Source organism: Nipponia nippon, unplaced genomic scaffold (genome assembly GCF_047370975.1).
Source record: "Nipponia nippon isolate SJK-2023a ecotype South Korea unplaced genomic scaffold, ASM4737097v1 scaffold_5, whole genome shotgun sequence".
NCBI classification, from domain to species: Eukaryota; Metazoa; Chordata; class Aves; order Pelecaniformes; family Threskiornithidae; genus Nipponia; species Nipponia nippon.
The window spans coordinates 26,493,779-26,509,116 of NW_028262369.1; the positions used below are offsets into that span (position 1 = coordinate 26,493,779).

The 15,338-nt window shown below is 42.7% G+C and overlaps 1 protein-coding gene across 7 annotated transcripts in view; it reads left to right on the forward strand.

Moving 5' to 3' along the window:
- The first annotated feature begins 402 nt into the window (after positions 1 to 402).
- GLIS1 (GLIS family zinc finger 1) overlaps positions 403 to 15,338 on the forward strand; it is a 207,664-nt gene continuing 192,728 nt past the window's right edge. For 4 of the 7 annotated variants that reach the window (XR_015698973.1, XM_087733116.1, XM_087733115.1 and 1 more), the window contains exon 1: positions 431 to 1,552. Coding sequence is in view for 5 of the 7 variants with exons in the window: in XM_087733116.1 (XP_087589242.1) it covers positions 1,201 to 1,552 (352 nt within the window). In the remaining 2 variants the exon portion in view is untranslated. Of the gene's footprint in view, positions 1,553 to 15,338 lie in introns of all 7 variants that reach the window. The other 3 variants (XM_087733114.1, XM_087733113.1, XM_087733118.1) reach the window with 3 other exon arrangements.

A 15,338-nucleotide genomic window follows, 5' to 3' on the forward strand; every position in this document is an offset into this window, starting at 1 on the left:
ACCCTCGAGGCCCGTGGGCAACGGGGAAGAGACCAGGCCCTCGGCGGCGGGTGTGAGGGAAGCACATGGACCACGGGCAAGCACCGGGACCCCTCACTGCCGGGGTGGCACCGGCAAGGTGCGGGCCCTTTGACGAGGCTCGGGGCGCAGGGAGGTGCTGAGCCTCTCCCGACGCCCGCGGCAAGCGCGGGGTCCCCGGCTCCTTCCCCTTCTCCGGCGAGGCGAGGCCGTCAGGGGTGCCCGGGCCCGCGGGCGGACCCCGCTCCCCGCCGCGCCGCTGTCAAAGCCCCGAGGGGCGGCCCCGGCGGCACAGCCCTCCCCCTGCCCGCCCCGACTGGCCCGAGCGAAGGGCTGGCCCCGCCGCCGCGCCAGGGTAATGGCCCGGGCCGCCTTCACTCAGGCAGCCGGCCCTGCGTCGGGGGAGCGGGGCTGAGCCCATGAGCCCGGCGCGGCGGCGGCAGGACGGGGCGCGGGGGCGGTGGGAGCCGGCGGGCAGCGCGTCCCCCCGGGCGGCCCCTCCCAGGTAGGAGCGCGGGGGCGCGGCTGTCACCGCCGCGCCGAGGCGCTGCCCGCGCCCGGGCGGGCTCTCCCTCCTTCCCTCCCTCCTTTCCTCCCTCCCGCACGTCTCGGCGCGTCGCCGGGGCCGGTGACCCAGGGGCCGCGGTGAGCCCGGCGTGAACGCCCGGCGTTGGCAAACACGCCCTGCGGCGTTGCGTGCGCTGCCGCCGCGTCCGCTGTTGCCTGGGTGGCCGCTGTTTGGATGCCTCAGCTGAAAGGCACCGGCCTCGACACAACCCCGGCCGTGTGCTCTGCCGGGCCCCCCTCCCCTCCCGGCCGGTCTCGCCTTCCCCGGAGCGGTTACGAAAAGCCCGGCGGTGTTGCCTAGAGAGGGAGGACAGCCGACGCGCGGCGCCAGCCTCCCCGTCCCTCACAGGCGAGCCGCCGCCGGGGTCTGAGCCCCCCGGTTCTTCCCCCTCCGGCCGGTGTGCGTGAGAGCGCGAGCGGGGCTGCGGGCGCGTCACGCTCCCCGCGGCCGGCTGCGGGCTGCCTCGCGCCGCACGGGCGGCGGTTAACGGCCGTTGGCGGCGCGCGCGGCGGGGCTGAGGCGGCGGGGCTGAGGCGGCCGCCGGCGCTGACCCCCGCCGTGGGCCGCTCGGTGCAGGAGAGCGGCGAGGGCCCTGGCAGCAGCCGGACGCGGACATGCACTGTGAGCTCGCAGGGGGTCAGAAAGCCAGCGCCGGTCCGGCTCGCTTCGAGGTGACTGATAAATGCCAGGGAGCGCCTCTGAAGGAACTGCCGCGGGTGACCCGTCCCAGCAGCGGTAAAGCTCTCTTGAATCCTCAGATGTCCTTTGAAGTAACTGTCAGCAGCGGCAGTGACCACACGGAGCCTCAGCAGAGCCCCCCTGAAATGTCAGCGCCTCTGCTAGATTTCATCCCCAAAAGACCCAGCATATTCGAGAGGATCCCAGTTCTGCCGAGGGCACAGGAGCTGCGATGCGCTAGAGGCTCCAAAGATTATTTCCAGCAGCAGAAACATCAAAGCGTGAAGGGTGAGTTTAAAAATGCATGAACTAAACACTACCACCACAAAAAAAAATATATGTATCCACCACCCAAACAAAAATGTGCCTTTTTTTTTTTGGTGGTTCCCCTCCCCCCCCCTTCTTTTTGGTCTTCAGTATATTTTCTAACTTATTTATTAAACTGCAAGCTTTAAAACTTTTTTATTTTTTCCTATGCACCTTGGAGGCACAGGATAAACCAGACTGTTTTTTGCCGATGGGCAGCAAGGCAATTCTCAATATTCTGTAAGAAATCCTAAGACCAGCATCTTCGTTGGTTCTCCTGAGTGACTGCTGCTTGGTGTCGCTTCTCAGAGGTGGTTGTTTTGAGGATGGTGCTGAACACTGGGTTAGTCTGTCCTGCACCTGAGTGTGCGTGTGGGGTGTTTGTTTGCGAGTAGGCCTGACTGACAATAAATGCCTAGTTCTTATTCAGCAGTTTCACCACGGTTGCTTGGATTTATAGTTTGTATTTCAAGGAGGTGTTACAAATGCTGGATTCAGGCAGTGAATCCTCAGATTCGGGATTCCTGGTGCCTGAAAGGCATGGCGTAAGGGCAAATTCTGCTAGTTAACAAATGCCCAGTTTTCATCTATCTATTGTTAAAGAAGTGGCACTGAAGTTAGGTCAGGAATTGCCCACTAAAGTCTGTTAGTTACCCTTTTGAGTTAGAAGTTGTTAATTGAGCTGGAATTTGTTAATAAAATTTAGTTTTAAAATAATCCCTCTAAGGTATCACTGGATGGGATCAGAGGGAATTCAAGCATTCCTTTATGCCGCAAAGCCACTTGCAGAGACATATATGCACCTAAGGTTATTAGTATTAAAGCAATGTTTTCTGTAATGTTAAAAAGGCAGTTCTCTTTTTCTCTTCTCAGTCCTTTCCCATTCTGTATTTTAGAGACCTACACCAAGATAACAGCATGTAAGACACTTCCCACTAGGATTCTTTCAGTGCATCCCTTTCTGTCCATTCTTCTGAAAAATAAAAGTAGACTGTGTGCCCTTGGACTAGTAACATTTTCTTTTGTGAGCTTGTTACCTAGGGTGATGGCACCTTTCATTGCCATGAAGTTATGTTAATGAACACCTCAATCTGTGCGAGGTCTGTCCTGCAAATCGTAGGGTGTGTTTGTTCATCACCAGTGGGTACAGACAGAGTGGAGCAGCAGGTTATAAATTACCTTTTTTATTTTTCTGTTTGTTAATGCTGCAATTCTGCTCTCCTGACTTGGGGAAAAAAAAAAAAAAAGTTTGTTAATGTTTGGCAAGAATGAAATGAAGGTCTGTTACACAGAACCAAGTTTGGAGGGGGGAGAAGAAGGAGGATTCGTGAAGTACAAAGGGACAGCTATGAGCTCTAGTACCGCTGTGTTGCTGCGACTGCTGCCTGTAGAAGGGACTCATGAGATGTTTGAGTCCCTTGTGGTCTCATGAGTGAGGTTGGTGCCACTCGACTAGGGTTTGTACCAGCTTAAAACCCTACCCATGCGTTGCCCTACCCAAGCAGACTGTTGAAGCACTTTCCTTTTTTTTTTTTTTTTTTTTTTCTTTTTCACTTTGAGCTACTGATTCCTCTTTTTGTGCTTATTTCTCTTGTGGGTGCTGCAGAGGGCAGGGGTGTAGAGAGAGTAAGAAGGAAAGTATAATTTCCATTCACTACTTCTTATAGTAGGTGTAGGTGGGCACCGGGAGAAGGATGCTAATTCATCTTTCCTGACTGATCAATTTCCCCTTTTCACCACTGGGAAAAAAATTGTGTTTTAAGTTTTGTTGCTGTTTTTTGTTTAATGCATTTTCTGTTCAGGGTGTTACCTTGTGGTTTCTTCAGCATATGGGTGACTTGAGTCATGGGAATAAGTAGGAGGTATCCATGGGCAGAATAGGGTTCATTTACTGAGCGTGGTGATTTGATGGATAACGTTGGATTTTTCCAAAGATGGCAGCACTAGGTTTTTTTGGGTGTTTTTGTTTTGTTTTGCTTTTGCTTCCCGCCCCCCCTCCCCCCAAGATATTTTCAGGAGAAGTTAGGGAAAGTAAAATTCTGGTTAGAGTCTGATTTAAAATGAGTGGGCTGTGTTGGTCCTTCTGACCTGTACGGTGTCAGGAAGTGCCTTAATGTCCACTCAGGAGGCATTTTTGGAGTTCTCCGGTTGAATATTGTGAGCTGCCAGCCCCTCCTCAGCACCCTACACTTCTGAGTCAGTTTCACAGAAATAACAGAAGTCACTCAATTGCTCACTGTGATCTAATTGTAAAATCAGAGCTCTGTGTATCTAAAGTGAGCTATGCTGCAGACTGGAGAGCCGCTGATCTTTCATGGAGTGGTGTAAACCATCTCCCAACAACCCTGGTTCTCTCAGGAAGATAAAGAAAAGGACCAGGGACAGCTGTATGTGGATGTGATATAACAAGATATAGCTAAGAAGTGGGAATGAGGGAAATATTCTGATTTACGCAGTAAAAAGTTTTGGGAAGGAACCTGATGACAGCTTGATTTCAGATCATCGTGTTGTACGTCTCCTGCTCTCCAGCCCCAGAGTACTGTGTACCCAGTAATTCCCTCTGCAATCTGGGTTAGATTACAGAATGTGCCTCCTGGTTTTGGTTTATCCACAGTTGAAAGCTGCAAGTAGGGAGGGTAAAAGACCCTCTTTAACAAGAGCAAAATAAATTTTTATAGTTGCCTGTAAAAAATATTTTTTTTTCTAAACATGCCTTTATTTTTTTTTTTTATTTTTTTCAAAAAAGAATTCATCAAAATGATACACTACCCTACTAATAAAAAGGGTAGCTTTGAAGTAATCACAACAGGGAAGAAGCATCCTGCTCTTGTAATGTCTCTGTGGTATTACTCTACTGCTTCACAGTGTTGAAGTTACGATCCTGCAAAATGCTTCTGTGCATGAGCAAGTCTTTTTACATGAACAGTCAAACAAAAACTTGAGGGGTGGTGGTGAGGATTACTTCTGGGAGTCAGATCATTTGGGTCTAAACTTTGAAGGATGGAGCTGTTGGTTGTTTACAAAAAATAACAGTATTTTGGATTTGCGCTTCATGTTTTGTTCTGTCTGGGAGCTGTTTGAAATAAACACCCAGTTTTCACCCAGCCTTCCCCTTCTGGTACAATTGACTGTGATACACACCACGCTTTTCTTGATCATTGATTTCCCTGTGTGTCACAAGGCAGAGTATTTGCACCCAGGCAGTGCTTCTTAGAGGCATTTGTGGTCTGCTCGGCATAGAGTAACTGTACAATAAGGTATGAAGTCCATTTTACAATGTTTTTCTGGGATTCTGTGGTTTTGGTTCTGTTTCGTTGAATTTCATGCTACGGTATTACCATTTTGAAAGTAACCCAGGGCAAAATAATTATTGTCAACAGGAAAGAAACTTTTGGAAAAGAAAGCTTTAGTGGTGACAAAAGAGTAATCTATAAAGATGTCAAATATCTCAGTTTTTTAATGACATTGATTATGGTGGTTACCAGGAAACACTTCTCCTTTTCATTCTTTTCCAGTTTCGTTCAGTGTACCTAATTCATGACTCAGTAGAAATGACGAGATTTATCCTGTTAGTTGTGCCACTGGGAAATCATCCAAATGGCTCAGACCTTTGCAGTAACCACTTCAGATATTAACTTACAGCGGGCAAAACAATAAGCTGTTCGGGTTGCAGTAGTTGGACGTTTCCTTGTTGAGAGTATTTTTTATTCAGACAAGGAGAAAGTGGGTTGTTGTGTTTTTGTTGGGTTTTTTTTTTTTTCTTTTCTGTAGCTGCTTTCAGCAAACATGCAACCGATGTATTGAAATGTATTAATTTTCTTCTGCTGTTGAGAAGGAGGGTTAAATCTCGCCATTGCAACCCCCTGTGACTATTCCCTTGGTTAGCAGGACAGTCCTTGCATACGTAACAGCTTATGCTGTTGAGATCTTAAGCAAAAGCATATGTTTTGGTTATATGACTTATTAGGTGTATCAACTGGTCTTGGGCCTGATTCTGCCGTTTTCTTTCATACACCTTGTTGTGTTCACCTGAATTATCCCACTGGAGCAAATGGGACTGCCTAGAGCTGATAAATATTATATGGACTGATAAGAAGACAGGGAGTGGGCTCACTGGTATGGTGATCTCTAAACTCTCTCAATTTTATCTAGAGCTATAGTAATAAATTTTTCTTCTTTTCACTGTAGTTCTCTTGCTTGCTGCATTTGAACTCTCCACTACAAAAAGGAATTTAAAGGTTTATTTGAACAGAACTTGCAGTTACAGAACTCCTTTTTATTTCATGGTCTTTTTTTCTTTTTTTTTTTTTTTTCCTTTTTTTTTTTTTTAAGGGGTGAAAGGAGACAAAACTGCAGATTGGAGAATGTGCATAAAGTCATTTGGGATAAATCGTGACTGTCCCCTCTTCCCTCAAACTGGCTAAAATGCTTACTTGTCTTGAATAGGAAAATAACTTTTAGGAAATAGGAAAATAACAGTTACTTGCTGCTGAAGGAAGTTCTTCCAAGGATTTGTGTTGCAAAATCAGAGTCACCGAATTGAGGATGACCCTTTCATGGATTTAATTTAAAAGAGGTTTAATTGTATCTAATAATTAAATTCTTTGTTATTTAGGGATTGGTAGTAGAGAATATTTAGTAAATACAAACCAGAAGATCTAATGATCATCCTGTCATGTAAAGGCATTCAATACTTGTAAAGTAAAAGCAAAAAACCCCATTACGCTTCAGGAAAAAAATACAGCTATTGGAAAAAAGGAAGAGCATAAATATTGTCTCTATCTTAATATTGTGTAGTATTATATGCAATAACAAATAATGCCTGATTACAGGAAATAAGTCTGATCTGTGGAAGAGATTTTGTAACTTCTTGAGTTTTACTTGAAGGAACAGAAGTAAAAAATAAGAAATTACTTTCTCTGGCTTTAAAATGTTACATTAACAAAGGGAATGAAATCGGAGATTATTATATACTCTGCTAAATGTGATGAGAAAAATATCTTTTCCTTTCTTCTGTTATAGTAAGAAAAAGTTTAAAATCTAGATCTTGCAAGTACTTAAGTATGTGCATTACTGTGTTCCTGTCAGTAGTCTCATCAATTACAAATACTTTGGACTTAGAATATTCTAAATTATGTATTCAACTATATCTAAACGATTATTTGTGTGTTAAGAGTTCAACCCTGTATACACATAAGCTGTTAAAAGTGTATGCTGAGGATTTTTAGTAGATTTGAGATTATATTTTGGAAGCGCTTCAAGATTCTATTTAGTAAAGCTACTAAATGTAATTTGAGTGTCTTCTGGGAGATAGTACTTCTTTATTGCATCAAAGTTGGGGTTTTTTGGTTGTTTTTTTTTTTTTTTTTATTTTCAGTGACTAAAGATGCTCAGTATGTTGAATAGGAGGGACAAAATTTTACTCTAAACGATTAGTATTAGTAGGAGTCTTGCCACTAACTTTAGCCAGGTCAGTATTTCAATCCTAATATTACAGAAGTTCTTTATCCTGTGTACAGGGAAAAGCTTGCAGAACAAATAACAAGCTTGTATTAAATCCGTCTATAAGCTAGGAAGTGGAATAACCTACGGATTATGAAGAGAAATTTGTGGTACTGTGAATATGATTTCCATGTTCAGTACCGTGATGACCATTATTCTAGAAATGTGAACCTCTGCTGTTTAGTGATTTTAGAACTGTTGAAGATGTCGATGGCAGGGTAATTGGAGAGGGAATGTGGATGTAAACTGCTCCATTTTGTACTCCAGGTTTCTATCATTATATGTCAACAAGCTTGAACAAGGCGTGCAATCTAGTAATCATTTCACAGTGTATGAAACTGCTTTTAATAGACTGTTGGTTTTGTTTGCTTTTTTTTCTCAGCCACCAAATGTTGTTTCCCAGCACATTGATGTAACTCAAAGAATACAGGGTTCCAAAGCAAGGGCAGTGCTCACTAACTGTGGTACAGTGTAATCTTGCCGTACAAATGTGCAAACAATAGCAAAAGTATGTGTTTCTGAATATGGCACAGCTGTTATCTTCTCCTGAGAGCAGGGAGCGTTACAATGACATAGACAGAACGCCCAGTTAAAACCACTCATGCCGTTTTATTGCGTTTAAATGGGGCATGTAAAAAAAGCAAGGTCCTGTTCCTTCATTCAGATAAGTATCAGTTCAGACTACTGCTGTACTACCTTTCTGCACAAGCTTTGAAGAATAGAGGCCAAGAATTCCCCTTTTTCCTTCCCCTCCTATTACATTTCTGGCACCCAGTATGTGAAATCTCAGTTGGAACCTGGAACTTTCTGTTCTCAGAATTTGTGCTTCGCTAGTAACCTGGAACAAGGATTTCTTTTCTTTTCTTTTTTTTTTTTTATTACAGTCATTAGTTTGGATATATTAAATGATTGTTAATGATTAAGATTATTTTGTTGAAAGGAGACTACTTGAAAAACAGATGAGACATTGCCAGAGCTGCAATAGGAAATAGATCAAAATTCTGTGTTTTAGGTTATTTTAAGGTGTTGAGCATTTAGGAATTACAAGTTTGAACTCAGTCAAATCATCACAAAGTGCTTGAGCGTGCTCTCTCTCCCTCTCTGCAATTTTATTGGTTTAAATCTAATAATTATGTATGTCTGACTTTTCTGTCATTATGTCTGAATGTATATGTGATTATTTTGTGTAGTGGATTGGTAAGGAGCTCTGTAATTGAATCTAACCTGATCAAATTTTCTAAGGGTTAAATGAATGCAAAACATCTTAAACTGCATTTGATTCTGGCATTTATGCGTGTGATAAGAAGAGGGCTTTGTGAGAGCTATAGAATTGTCAGTTGTTTTAGAATGAGGGGAAAGCAAATACATTCTTAGGTGTTTTTTTGCATATTTAGCCAGAGGGAAAAATGACACTAAGGCGACATCATCAACTACTGTAAAACTAACTTTTTAATACAGATCTCCATTGTTGTTTTAAGTGCTTAAGGGGTTGGTGGTTTGGTTTATTTTGGAACTTGCTGAACTATATGAAGTGTGTCTCTAGGGGCCTGGTATTTTAATACCTAGTAGAAGGTTGTATAACAGTAGATGATGTATTTTGCCTGCCTTCCAACGCTGTAAATAAATTAAACGTGCTGGCTTGGGAGAGCGTATCTAAGGTGTAAATCAAAGGCTAATATAATTAGTGATATCTTGTAACCGATTCAGGTTTTTATTCATTTGTCTATAATCAAGAGATGTAAGAGCAATAATATGTATAAAAATGTTAACATGAGACGCTTCCCAAGAAGAGGTAGACGGTCTAGGATTATTTAAAATAAGTGCTGTGATTCACTGCTTTTTCACAATTTGCTGTGGTTAAGTCACTTAAATACTGAAGTCAACAATCCCCTAGGCAAAGAAAGATAATATAATTCTAAGTGTATTGTAAAAATTGAAATTTGATAGCTTCCACTCTATAATCCTATCTAAGTCTTGGTTGTATTGAAAGGAAAATAGATACATGTGTCAGTTTTGGAGCATAATCTTTTTTTGAGTTTAAAGAATGATAAATGTGCTTCAAAGAAGCAACACAGCAGTTTATTAATATGAATGTTTGGCTAAATACTACATGCTTAACGCAATCCCCATTCCTTTATAATAAGTTTAAATATTAATTCTTTGGAATGCTAGATGCCTAAAGCTAGATAGAAATGCTGTGCAGTTTCAGATATCTAGGAGTGGGCTTGTGAAACAGGATATTTAACTGGGAGAGATGAGTAGCACATTTCAGAGTTATTAGGGCAGAACAACAATGCAAGAGGACGACTTAAAAAAAAAAGTTACAAAATTGTTTTCTGTGCATGAGGCTTAAATACCTTAGAGTTATTTATTTGAAATACAAAAGTAGATTTCCTATGTATGTAGGTTCTAGATTGCATTTTTTATTATTATTTTGTTTAACAACTTAGCCGCCTGCCCCCCTCTGTAGCAGCTGGCTTTGATTTAACCTGAATCCTTCACTGAGGGCAAATGATCAGTCGCTTATGGTGACTGTGAGTTGTGCTCTTTGATGGAACATCTCCGTCGTGGCAGACACTTAAGAGAGAAGACCAAATAGGACAGGAAGGGTGCTTGAGGAAAGCAGCAGTTTGCATTCAGAAGGACTCATTTCACTCTAAAACAGCCCTTGCTTATTGTTCTTTATGTAAGTAAGTCCTGCCTGCCTCCCAGCCCCCATCTGTGCTGGACGGAGAAGAGAGAGTTAAAATGAGAACAGATAAAAGAGGAAATTTCTGTTTTATTTCCCAGTATTTTCTGGGAAAATCCCAGAACGGATTTAACATGAGGTTTCATAATTCTTGCTTTGCCCTGCTGCTCCTGCTGAAATGCAGGGAGTTGTGGCATTAACTTCAGGAGGAGACCAGTACTGAATGTTTTTGAAAATCCCATCCATCTTCTTTTGAAGCACAGAAGAGAAGATTCAAGTGTTAAACTCTCTCCTAGAGAGAAAAGTGTGCAAGCAGAAGCAGCCTGGTAGCTTGGATGCCAAGGTCAGTCAGCACAGCACGTTCACCTTTAATTTTTCTTCCTGTTCAAGACCCTGCATGAGTCTAAAGCCAGTGTGATCTGCCATTGTACATGAAACAGGCAAAAATGGTGAAGGATTGTGCCAGCAGCTGCCATGGCCAAGCAGATAAATGTTTCAGATGAAAAGAGTTAGGGTGCTTGAACTGTATTCTAGGCTGTACCACTTGTATCATTTGGGGGCAAGTCTGTGTACTGTTCATGATATTTCTGCTGCAAGAGTGTAATGGAGTATGGTGTAGAGAAAGACAAGCCAGTTTTGCAGCCAGAAGCAGTGCAGTTGTTTTGGCGCACTATCAGGGCCAGCTTAATTTTCTATGCTGAGGGACAGAGTTTGTTAGTTCAGGTGATGTGGCTGTGCTCTGTTTGAGATCCGATCTGGTAGTGTTGCAGGATGCTGCACTGCAACGTGTGGCTGTATCAGCCTGGGGTGGCACTTGCTGGAGCGTGGCTGCACCCCTTCTAGACAGTGTGCGTGTGGATCAGATTTCTCTCTTTGCTACAAGAAGTATGTGGTGCTTGCACTTGTGGGTAAGTCTCCTTGAGTGTCAGTGGTGAAAAGTGCAAAATACACATTTGTTATCTTTGGGAGAGTGAGGTTTTTAATGGAACATTTTAGTTGGGCTTCTCACTACTTGGCATCTGGTTTATGCTGCCAGTTGCAGAATTGTTGCTGAGGAACAAATTCTCCCATTTACTTTAGTGCTTGACACACTGAGATGAGGGAAAGGAGGCTACATTAAGGGAGCTGTGTTGGAAATAGCCAATAATAAATACCTGTTGGGAAAAAAATCTTCCCCCCTGGTTTGCTGGACGAAGCAACTTCAGGGTTGCCCTTGCCTTCCAGCAGATGGAAAAGTCTCTTACGGCTGTTGTTCTTGAGGCAGAAATCGCCTGATGGATTGTATACCCCCTGGGCTTGAGGTGCGGGTAGCTACTACAAGGTTCCTGAGATTTTGCACGCAGCTGAGACTGTCTCCCAGAACCTGAAGAAGAAAAAGCAACACTGAATTCCTCCTTTCTGGATATCTGATTGTTGTAATGTTCAGTTTCCTTGAAGTCATCAGAGCTGGTTTATGTTCAACTGAAACTGAGCTGGCCTGATTCCATTATCCCTAGCTCTGGTGCAAATCTGAAGTGACGCCATTTTAAAACCAAGAGTGGATATAAAAGAGGCAGACTTGAGCCCTGGAGGGCTAATGCGTAGAAGTTTGTCCTGTAAGTATGGACTCAGTTCACTTGGCAAAAGAAAAACATGTCTCACATTTTTAATCTGAATGGTTTTGCTTCTTATTTTTCCTCTTGCCAAGTCACCACAAATTGGCTTATATTCTTTTTCTTTGAGTTCTTGAGCTATTCGATAAGGTTTGCTGACTTGTCATATTTTTGTGGGGATAAGCTACAGACTACATGTGTGAACGGTTCTCTTTTCAAAACAGAGATCCCCGTGCATTTCAGCATCTCTCTGATTTGAATGGGTATGGAGGAAATTTAAGGGGATGTTTACCCCTAGAGCCCACTTGCTCTTTCCCTGCCCTTGAGTCTCAATAACTTACTCTTTCTATTCTCTTAGCCTCCTGGCCTCCGTCTTTTACTTTGTGCAACTTTGCTGTTGGCTTATTTTTAAATATATGTAAAGGGTTGTAACTTATTTGAATTGTAGGCTAAATATGTGGAAGTATGGCAACTGATGTAAATAGCTTTTGGTCTGTTGAATATGTAAATACTCAAAATCTGTCAGGGTGATTTGGCTAGTTTTTATTGGAAACATTCACATGAGATCTCCTTTCTCTTACTGCATCCTGTCAGAAGCTGTTAGGCAGAGATTACTGGCATGAATACTCAGACTGCTTTGTCAAAATTTGCTTTTATGCCTATTGCTTATAAGTTTGCCACTTCCACAAATACTTTTACAAGTGCATATATTTTGCAAGATTAGTCATAGAAAGCCAATACAAAGGGGACCAAAATCTAGAAAGTGAGAGAAAACCATTGGAATGGCTAATCATCAATACTGTTTTGAGCCCGAATGTATGATGGCATTGGCTACAAGTACAGTTTATTTGGCAAGTTTGAGTGAAAACTGGTGTTTTGCAGAGGCTTGCTGCCTCAGTGGTACCCAGGTTAAGTTTCTCAAAATGGGACTAACCTGCCTGGGGAACTTTCCTTGCGAAGGGTTAGTGTTAATGCCAACAATAGAGTTTTTATTGGCTGCTGGAGAAGTTGCTGGGAGACTTGAAAATTAAGAACAGTAAACATTAGAGGTGATAAAGATGTTTTATGCATGGGGTAGATGTTTCGGCAGCAAGCAGTCACTCTGAAGTGACAGGGAGGCAGTTTCAGAGCCTAGATAATATGAGACTTGAGAGGAAACTTGGTGAAAAATAGCCTCATAACCAACTAGCATTTAGGTAAAAATAAATTATGATACTAACTACCACTAGAGAAAACAATCTGGAAGATTGGATACAGCTTCCAGTGTGAAGGCTCCTGACTACAGCATTTGTTAGTTTGATGAGCAACCCAGATTTAGAATATAAGCTAGATACGAGAAGCACCTTCTAAACATAAAATCCACTGATTTATAGATCAGAGTTATAATTCGTGTGCATGGTGCCCACACATCCAGGGACCAGTCTTGTTCTGCTGGTATGGAAGAAAATCTCCTGTTGCATCCTTTCTGAAGCTGAGAGTGGCTGTAGGTTTTCCCTGTTGGTGCTAAGTACTTTGTGAAATGCACCTGATATTCAGCACCTTCTGTCTCTTCTACTTTGGTTTATTCTTCCACAGGGATTATGTGGGCTCGACACTAGGGAAGGTAATGGAGTATACTTAGCTTTTGACGTATGGTGACCAAGCAGGCTGTGAGTTGTTTGTCACCGGAGTTTTTAAAGACAGGCTGGATGGAAATCCTGCTGTGGGATGTAACTCTTTGGGCTCAACTGTCTTTCCTGTGACATTTTTAATTCCCACACTCAACTCTTAGGCACTATAAAGAGTTAAAAGAGGTCCCTCAAACTGTAGTACTCTCGGCTTCTATCCTCTCTGACTTACTGAACAAAGTTCAAACCCCTCCTTGTCCAATGTTGGTGTTTCTGGCCACTCATTTGTTTGTCAAGAAAACACCAAGAAGGCATACAATAAAAACCAGACTGAGTGAAGGGCTCTAAGAGCAGGAGTTGGGAGAGCCGGTGGTGGGACAACTGGGCATGAAAAATGATTGATTTTTATGTGCAAAGCAGTTGTGAAATGTTCTGTGGCATTCTGGAGACATGTCATTGCTAACAAACGATTGCCTGTTGGGGATAGAAAATGCCAACCATTGTTCTGAAGAAGGAAATAGCCTTATTGATACTGAATTAAGCTCACATTGAATTATTATTATTATTCATTCGCAATGCATCCTGTTTTCCAAATATGAAAATTAACTGACCATGCTGAAGTCCTCCAGCACTATTGGCCTTTAGTTGTTGGTCATATCTACATCCTTATGGTCCAGGAAGAGTTTAGACTGTTTGGAACTGGGGATGTATTGTGGCAGAAATCTGCATTAACAGAGCAGCTGAAGGAAGCTGTTACGCTTCTTAAGAGTTCATCAAGCTTATTCTTGTTTTATAACAAGCCTGAGGAGTGGGGCTGGCAGAGGTGAATGTTTTGGTAGATTAGACTTAAGCTTCTGGGATACGTTTTGAATTGTTACTTGCAAGGTTGATGGCAGAAAAATAGTGGTATAGAAAACAATAATGTTGCCTTTTGAATGGAGTAAAAACTGATTTATCTATAGAAATTGAGATGCACACCAAATGACAATTTGTACAGTGGCAGTATTTTGTATACAACTCTGAAAGTCTGAGTTTTGTTCTCAGTGTTATCTAATAGTTTCTACTGAAATCCTGACAGAAAATAGAAAACCACTGCCAGTAAAGTTTGTCTGTTGCTTCAGATTAAGGGAATAATAAATAAAAATTAGGAAGTGACTGGCATGTAACATGGATTTCTTAAGCAATGATCAGGAACTGGCAATCAATATTTTTATACAGTCAAACACATGAGACTCTACCTTGGTATGGAGGATATAAACTGTTTTTATAGGTGGGAAGCTGTATGTCTTGGAAAGCAGTGACGCTGAAAAGGATTGGGATATCATATTCAACTGGTATGAGAAAATAATTTTCTAATGGGGTACAAGGTGATATGATACATTATTAAAAAGCATAGGGAAGTGATGTTATCTTTCTGTTAAGCATCACTCTACTTGCAGGAAGATAGATTAATGCTCAAATTTTCTTAAATGGCTTTGAAAAATCAAAGTATTTGGAGAAGAACTGGAAGTTCCTAACCCATATGTGGTACTGATGGACTAATGGAAGACTAGAGGCAATCTGGTCTGTTCCGGAGATGCACCAGAGGAGAAAATATGTGATACTTGAGGGTTCTTTTGGGTGCAGATAAATGCAGAATGGCATCTCATGGCTGGAAACTGAGAAATATCAAACAAGAAGGAAGACCTGGGCTTTTGACTGCAAGAATAATTAACCCTGGCACAGCTTAGCTAAGGATGTGATGAATCCTCTGGTGCTTGGAGTTGCTGAGCCAGGTTTGGATGTTCCTATGGAAGAAATGATCATTTCAACCATGGACAATTGCATTCAAGGTAGAATCACTAGATGAACAAGCTGGACCTTCCCAACAGCTTCCACTTGCAATCCGTAAAAGATCGGATTCCAAGCCATGTCCTGCTGCCAGACCTGCTGCTGCTCTTCCTTCGTGTGCCCGCTGCATTGCAATCCTTGGGCCTAGCATCCATATTGAAGCCAAATTTAGGGCCTCATTCTGGGTTTCACAACAAAGAGTAGGGAGCAGGCTGGGAAGGAGGAGCATTACTGCACCAGTCACACAGTTTTGACAGTAATTATGGTAAGGCAATTGCTAGCAACTAATGTTGCTCCAAACCCTCCCTTTCTTTCCTCTTGTTATGTCTCTCTCTTCAGCAAACAGCACCACTCCTCCTTGACTAGACTAGTCTCTGTTCAGAGATCTTGTGATGGAACCTACTGTCTCCTAGGACCTGGGCTGAGACCAACTAAAACCAAGTGCTGGGTTTAAAACCTGGACATGTGGGGAAGGGGTAACAGCTGTGATCTTCCTTCTCTTACCAAGCACTGATGATTTTCAACATTAATATCTTCCCTTTCTTTCC